This window comes from Tupaia chinensis, unplaced genomic scaffold, assembly GCF_000334495.1.
Source record: "Tupaia chinensis unplaced genomic scaffold, TupChi_1.0 Scaffold000612_1, whole genome shotgun sequence".
In the NCBI taxonomy this organism is placed as follows: domain Eukaryota; kingdom Metazoa; phylum Chordata; class Mammalia; order Scandentia; family Tupaiidae; genus Tupaia; species Tupaia belangeri.
This window is the reverse complement of record NW_006160131.1, coordinates 1,074,447-1,082,517: the sequence shown is the minus strand read 5'-3', so window position 1 is coordinate 1,082,517 and position 8,071 is coordinate 1,074,447. Positions and strand designations below refer to the sequence as shown.

Here is an 8,071-nt window from a genome sequence, read left to right as displayed (position 1 = left end):
GGCTGAGGCCACTGGGCACCAGGCCCAGTCGCTGCCCACCTTAACAGCCTGTGCCCTGGGAGGCTCTGGCAGGAAGGATTGAGATGTGGTAAGACCATCCAGAAAATAAAGACCTCTTAAATTTCTTTTCTCCTCTAGGCCTAGCCCTTAAACTTCCGGGACTACTTTCCTTGCGTGTGAAGTGGGGGTGCTGTTCTTTATCTTGCAGGGTTGGGGGAAGCCGAGTGCCCCGCGTTGTACCCTGCTCACTGTAGGCCTGGGTGCAGGAAAGCTGCCCTGCCTGCCCCCCAGGGCCCTGGAAGAGCTGCCCACGCACTGACCCGGCACTGTTTCTTCTCAAACTACAGGTCACCGAAAACAGTGGCGTCGCCCTTGGGCCAGATTCCAACACAAAGGCAACTCATTCCGAAAGATGCGACTACCTTGGAAAACTAGTGTCTGCCCATACCCAGGCCTGCCGGCCTGGCCCACTGCGCCTGCCCATCGGCAGCCATGGCTCTGTCCTCCTGGCTTACACTGGAGACTGTGCAGGCCCGAGGCAGGATAGGCCCACAGACAGCCTTGTGGGTGCAGACGAGCCCTGCTCTCCCCTGTGTCATGGGCCCTGTAGGTCAAGACGACGAGGCAGGGGTCTTATAGGGCTGTAGTTTGGAGGATGACTTTTCCCCTGCCCGTCCCTTCCGGGCCACCTGTTCAGAGGCCCCAGTGTTTTTCTTGCCTCTAAAGGTCAGTTTGGGGCCCCTCCCAGGCTCCAGAAATCTCTGGTGAAACCAGGAGCTTTCGTGCCGGACTTTGGCCAGCGTGGGGAGCAGGAGATGCAAGTGGCTGCCACCTGGGAGCTGGGGCTGATGTGACACTCCACCTCCCCACCCCAGAAAGCCCCTCGCACCACATACCAGCCAGTTGTCCAGGTTTCTGCCAACTCTGGGTTCTCCAGACTAGTGACACAGTCCTGGCCCTGTACTGTCCCCCGTCCCTTCTCCACAGCTCCTACATGGTGCTAAGGCCCTGCAGCAGTTGGCCGCAAGGTGGAGCTGGAGAGGCCTCAGCTCCCAGGGGGTCGTGGGAGACTCCAGCTGGGGCCTTTCACCTCCTCTGTCAGAGGCCCTCTGAGCCGGGGCCACGTGGAAAGGTCCCCACATCGAGTTCCCCGTTGGGTACATGCCCTAGAAGGAAGCCTGCCTCATGGCAGCCCTTCAGCCCTTCTGGCCCTCTGCTTCCTCCCATGCAGCAGCCCACCCTGCCCAGGCTGCTGTGGTGCTACCTCCCCCATCACCCGCTAGGACATTTCTGGGTGGCAGAGCTGGGTGGGGCCCCAGGGAAACAGAGCTGACACGGTTGCTAGGGTGAGGACACATGTTCCTTGGGCCCCCGACCCAGATTTCTCAAAGTCTGCTGTGTTTTATGGCCTGGGACTTCACTGGGAGTGGACTTTTCCTTAGAGCTTTCATGCAAGAATTCCAGGGAGTGTCCCCATCAGAGGCCTCTCCACCGTGTCAGAAATCCTGAGCTGCCGACGTGGCCTCCCACCTTCCCCCGATCCCCGTGCCTGTGAAATGCCTCCGTGTGTTGTGTGTGGGTGCGCGTGTGCTTATGCTCCGCCTCGGCCGTGAGGCCTCGAATAAAGTGTTTCTCACAGGACACTGCACTGTCACGGACCCTGCAGTCTGCGGCTATATTGCTGTTGGAGCCAGCGCCTTTGCCTTGAGACCTCACTCCCACCCTGCCCAGACCCCCAGGCTGATCTTGGGACCGGGGCAGACACCCAGCTTGATGGCAGCCCTGAGGGTTTCCCACGAGCCCTTAGAACCTCACCTCTTCGTCCACCTCCATCACTTGGACCTCGTGAAGGTCTGCGGGGTTGGAGCTGGGTCTACTTCCTGTTGGAGAGGTCATTCTGGCTGCTGTGGAGAGGGGGCACAGAGGCTGCGTCTGGTATGGCCCTGTCCAGGCTGATTGTTCGGGGCAGGGACCCACCATTCTCATCTCCCCTCCCCTGGTATCTAGAGGGGTGTGTCACGAAATGCTTGTTAAATGAGAAAGGAAGGCGACTCCTTCCTGCTCAGCTGCCGCACAGCAGTGCTGTGTTCATGGAATTTATAGGCCTGATGGTTCTTGGAAGAGCCTTTTCCCATAACCCAGAGAAGCGAGCAGGGTCGTGAGTGTGACAGGCCGGGAGCCCTGCATTCAACCTGTGTTGCTTACGGCCACCAGGCAGCCTTCGTTCCCACATGCTCGGCAAACCTCTGGGCATCTGCTCCTGGTCACATCCATGGGACTGCAAGTGACCCTGGAGTAGACCCCTACGTTCAGCTTCCTGGGCGAAGCTCGCCTCAGTGACTTCCCCAAGTCCTACACCCCTGTATGTCAGCCCACTGGGCAGAGGAGCGAGGCCCGCAGTGGAGTGGCGGGCCCAGGTCTTGGCTCAGAGAGATGGCAGGTGGGAGTAGGGTCTGGTTCTCTGGATATCTTGTCCAGAATCCTTTCCAGACTAGGACCCGAGGCCGTTCCTGACGACCCCGCGCCTGCCTCGCCCGTCTCCTGCCAGTGCCCTGGTCTCAGCGGCCACTTGCAGGAGCAGTAGCAGCACCACAAAGCGGATGTGATAAGGCTCAGGCATGTCTGCTAGTCTAGCCACCCCAACTCAGCTGTCTGATCACCAGTGTGCCCGACTCCTAACTAAGAAACCCAGGTGAGTTAAAACAGCACGTTGGGACCAGTAGTTGGCATAATGGCTACGTCACTAGACTCCCATGTCGTCGACCGCAGTTCAAATCCCAGACCCGGTGGCTTAAAATTCACGCCAGGAACATGTGCATGCGTGCTCAAGATCCCAAGAGGAGAATGGAGGAGAAGGGATTATGGGATGGCCATCCACCCTGGGGATTGATTTCTCACCTTCTGTCTCTGTCTGTCTCTCTGTCTTTCCAGCAAGCTCACGCACCCTATAGCAAAAACCTCCCCCCAAAAAACCCAGCAGTGTTGGTTGACCCAGTGAGCAATCCAGTCAAGGCAGCCAGATCCAGGTTCTGGCACCCCGTCGGGAATCGGCCGTCTGGCCCTGCTGTCCTGTGTCCTCTCTCTGGCAAGCTCTCCAAGAGAGGCAGCTCCAGGCTCAGCCCTGATGCTAGCCACGGCAGGTGGAAAGATGCCTTTGCTAGGCCAGTCCATGGCCTGATGGTTAAGGCAGCCGTATCCCACATAGCCTGCTCCATGGTTCAAGTCCCGGTCCTGGTGGCTTGCGAAACATGCCAGGCACATGCATGTATGCATGCCCTAAAACCCAAAAGGATGGAGAGGGGATTACTGCCTGGTCATTCCCCATAGAGCGTGCACTCTCCCGTTCCCGCTCTACCTCTTGTCTCTGTGGCAAGCACAGGCACCCTTTGACAAATTTTTTTAAAAAAGGGTCATCATTGGCCAGCATATGGCATGGTGGTTAAGGCGCTGGACTCCCACATGGCTCTCTGCAGTTCAAGTCCCAGTCCTGGCAGCATGCTTTCTCACTTTCTCTCTCTGGTCTCTCTCTGGTGAATTAAAATAATAATAATAAAATTTTAAAATTCTGTTTTATTGGGACCAGCAGGTGGTGGGGTGGTTAAGGCACTGGACACTCCCACATGGCTGACCATGGTTCAAGTCCTGGATCTGGCGACTTGTTTTCTCAGTTTTTCTTTCTCTCTCATCAAATTAAAATAAATGAAGGAATAAATAAAATTAAATAATTCTTTTAAAAATTTATTTTAATATTATTTTTCACATTTTTCTATACAACACATATGCTCACCAGAGAGAGTAAGAGAGAGAGACAAAGTGAGCAGCCAGGTCTGGGACTCAAACCATGGTCAGCCATGTGGGAGTACACCACCTTCACCACACCACTTGCTGGTGCTCCAATAATAATACAGTTTTTAAAAAGGGTCCCCGGGCCCCGGCGGCCACTTGCAGGAGCAGTAGCAGCACCACAAAGCGGATGTGATAAGGCTCAGGCATGTCTGCTAGTCTAGCCACCCCAACTCAGCTGTCTGATCACCAGTGTGCCCGACTCCTAACTAAGAAACCCAGGTGAGTTAAAACAGCACGTTGGGACCAGTAGTTGGCAGGCACTGTGTGTGCATGCCCAAGATCCCAAGAAGAGAATGGAGGAGAAGGGATTATGGGATGGCCATCCACCCTGGGGATTGATTTCTCACCTTCTGTCTCTGTCTGTCTCTCTGTCTTTCCAGCAAGCTCACGCACCCTATAGCAAAAACCTCCCCCCAAAAAACCCAGCAGTGTTGGTTGACCCAGTGAGCAATCCAGTCAAGGCAGCCAGATCCAGGTTCTGGCACCCCGTCGGGAATCGGCCGTCTGGCCCTGCTGTCCTGTGTCCTCTCTCTGGCAAGCTCTCCAAGAGAGGCAGCTCCAGGCTCAGCCCTGATGCTAGCCACGGCAGGTGGAAAGATGCCTTTGCTAGGCCAGTCCATGGCCTGATGGTTAAGGCAGCCGTATCCCACATAGCCTGCTCCATGGTTCAAGTCCCGGTCCTGGTGGCTTGCGAAACATGCCAGGCACATGCATGTATGCATGCCCTAAAACCCAAAAGGATGGAGAGGGGATTACTGCCTGGTCATTCCCCATAGAGCGTGCACTCTCCCGTTCCCGCTCTACCTCTTGTCTCTGTGGCAAGCACAGGCACCCTTTGACAAATTTTTTTTAAAAAGGGTCATCATTGGCCAGCATATGGCATGGTGGTTAAGGCGCTGGACTCCCACATGGCTCTCTGCAGTTCAAGTCCCAGTCCTGGCAGCATGCTTTCTCACTTTCTCTCTCTGGTCTCTCTCTGGTGAATTAAAATAATAATAATAAAATTTTAAAATTCTGTTTTATTGGGACCAGCAGGTGGTGGGGTGGTTAAGGCACTGGACACTCCCACATGGCTGACCATGGTTCAAGTCCTGGATCTGGCGACTTGTTTTCTCAGTTTTTCTTTCTCTCTCATCAAATTAAAATAAATGAAGGAATAAATAAAATTAAATAATTCTTTTAAAAATTTATTTTAATATTATTTTTCACATTTTTCTATACAACACATATGCTCACCAGAGAGAGTAAGAGAGAGAGACAAAGTGAGCAGCCAGGTCTGGGACTCAAACCATGGTCAGCCATGTGGGAGTACACCACCTTCACCACACCACTTGCTGGTGCTCCAATAATAATACAGTTTTTAAAAAGGGGACCAGCAGGTGGGGTGGTTACATGGCTGACCACAACTACAGAGTGGCCATCGTCCCAGGGGTAACTTCTCACTATCCCTCTCTCTTTGTCTCTGTCTCTCTGTCTCCCATGAGCAATTTCACCCTATGGCGAAAACCTAACAAAAAAGTAGGTAAGTTATAAAATATACTGTAATTAAAGGGCCAGCAGATGGTATACTGATTGAGACACTGGACTCCCACATGGCTGACCCTGTTTAGAGTCCTGGACCTGGTGGCTTCCTATCTCACTTTCCCTCTCTGGTTCTTCTGTCTGCCTGTCTCTCTGGTGAGTGCATGTGTCCTGGAGCAAATTTTAAAATAATAAATAAAATTAAATAGTTATTTAAATATATATATATGTATGTGTGTTATAATTTTAAAAAAGAATACATGCATGGATTTAAGTTTTTGTTTTGTAACAAGACAAACTTATGCTTTAATTAAAAAAAAAATGTAGAGGCCAGCAGGTGGCATGTTAGATGCTAGACTCCCACAGGCTGACCATGGTTCAAGTCCCAGGCCTGGTGACTTGTTTTCTCACTTTCCCTCTCTCTTTCTCTCTTTCTCTTTCTCTCTCTTCTCTCTCTGGGAGTTTTATTTAGAGAGAGAAAGAGAGAAGGAAAGTAAGAAAGCAAGCAGCCAGGTCCAGGACTCAAACTGCAGTCATTCATGTGGGAGTCCAGAGCCCTTAACCACAATGCCACCTGCTGGCCCCTAAAATAAGTATCTCTTTAAAAGAATTATTTATTTAATTTCATTTGTTATTATTATTTTTTTATTTGACCAGAAAGAGACAGAGAAAAAGGGAAAGCGAGAAAGCAAGCCACCAGGTCCAGGACCTGAACCACGGTCAGCCATGTGGGAGTCCAGCGCCTTAACTACCATGCCATCTGCCAGCCCTAGTGTTTGGGATGTGATAGTCCCTGGTGCAGATGCGGCTCTGTGTATGTACCCCTCCTGCAGCCATACGGTGACCTGAAGGGCGCTGGCTGGGATTCAGAGGCACTGGGGCTGCCATGAGTGCTGCCACCAGTTTCATGTGACCTGAGGTCTCGATGCTGCGTGAAGGGGTTGGGAGTTGGAAGGGCCCTGAAGCAGTGGTGGGCAGTTATAGGTTCTTCCATAGCAGATAGAGAAGGAAGCCCTGGGACCAGCAGGTGGCATGGTGGTTAAGGCGCTGGACTCACGTGGCCAACTGCAGTTCAAGTCCCAGGCCTGGGACTGCACACATACTGCAGCTTATAAACATGCCAGGCATGTGTGTGCATGCCCATAATTTCGAGAGGATAATGGGGGAGGATTGCAGCTTGGCCATCCCCCTGGGGGTGATTTCTCATTTTCCCTTCTCTGTCTCTCTCCAGTGAGCATACACACCCTATGACAAAAAAATAAAGATAAAAGGAAGGCTGCCCTTCCCTCACAGCAGCCCCTGCCAGGTGAGTTGTCCCACCCTAATCAGACCCTCTGCTGGGCAACCTCTAGTGTCAGATATGACAGGGAAAACCGTTTCTCCTCTGCCCATCCACCTAACAGATTCGCCTACTCTGCCTTGTACCAAACCCACGTTATCACAGTGACAGGGCAGACAGCGGTGTCTGCACGGGTGCCCCAGGCTCAGGGTGGGTAAGAGCTGCCCCACCTCTCTAGAAACTTCCAACATAAAGAAAGCCTACGGTCGGTAAGTCGGTCTACTTGCAGTGCAGTGCCCCTGATGGCCACTAGGTGGGGAAAGCTTTTTGCTGATCAAGGTAGACCCGCCCGGGACCTTAACGTTCGCTTTTGCTAAAGCGAACAGGATGGCTTTTCCTGAGCCGCTGTCTTTGATACTTCATTTAGCCCCCAAGACAACTGGGAAAGGCTGTTTTTCCCGGGAAACAGGCAGAGTCTTGCAGAGCTTACACGGCCACGAAGTAGTCCTGCGGAGATCTAATCCCACGCACCCCAGTCCCCCCAGTCCGTCTCTTCTTGGGCACATCTGCCCTGCCACTTCCCAGGGCTGCCTCGCCTTTCCGGCAGGACACTTCCCTCAGGGGCACACAGCTCCTTTAGAAAGTCACCTGCCAGCAGATGGTGTCATGGTTATGTCGCTGGACTCCCACAGGGCTGACTGTGGTTGGAGTCAGGCCCCATGTCAAAACATACAGGACGCGTGTACCTGCATGCCCAAAAATCCCAAAAGGGGAGTGGAAGAAAAAAGATTGCGGCATAGCCACCCCCTGGGTGTGTATGTGTGTGTTTGTGTGTGTGTGTGATTTCTCACTTTCTCTCCAGTGAGCGCACACGCCCTATAGCAAAAAAATCTCTTTAGGGGGAACCAGCAGTTAGCGTAATGGCTATGTCGCTGGACTCCCACGTAGTCGACCGCGGTTCGTGTCCCGGACCCGGTGGCTTAAAACTCACGCCGGGCACGTGTGCGTGCGTGCCCAAGATCCCGAGAGGAGAATGGAGGAGAAGGGATTGCGGCGTGACCATCCCCCCTGGGGGGTGATTTCTCGCTTTCTGTCTCTATGTCTCTCTCTGTCTGTCTGGCGAGCGCACGCGCCCTACAGTGAAAATCTCTCAAAAAAAAAAATCTCTTTAGGGACCAGCAGGTGGTGTGGTGGTTAAGGTGCTAGACTCCCACATGGCTGACTGTGGTTCGAGTCCCAGACCTGGTGGCTTGATTTCTTACTTTCCCTTTCTCTGATCTGGTGAAATTTGGAATACATGTTTTTTTTTAGTAAAATAAACTCTTTTAAAAATTTTCTCTAAAAAGAAAGCAAGCAAGCCGCCTGCCTGGGAGCACACCCGATGCCTGGCTTGCTTAGCTTATTCTTTTCCTCTGGTAGCATCTC

At 52.7% G+C, this 8,071-nt stretch overlaps 1 protein-coding gene across 3 annotated transcripts in view; it reads left to right on the top strand.

Moving 5' to 3' along the window:
• The window catches only part of ZNF346 (zinc finger protein 346), a 31,190-nt gene extending 29,532 nt beyond the window's left edge, over window positions 1-1,658 (top strand). For all 3 annotated transcript variants that reach the window (XR_003551140.1, XM_006158873.3, XM_006158874.3), the window contains one exon: window positions 348-1,658. Coding sequence is in view for 2 of the 3 variants with exons in the window: in XM_006158873.3 (XP_006158935.1) it covers window positions 348-435 (88 nt within the window). In the remaining variant the exon portion in view is untranslated. The remainder of the gene's footprint in view (window positions 1-347) is intronic.
• Window positions 1,659-8,071: the final 6,413 nt, after the last annotated feature.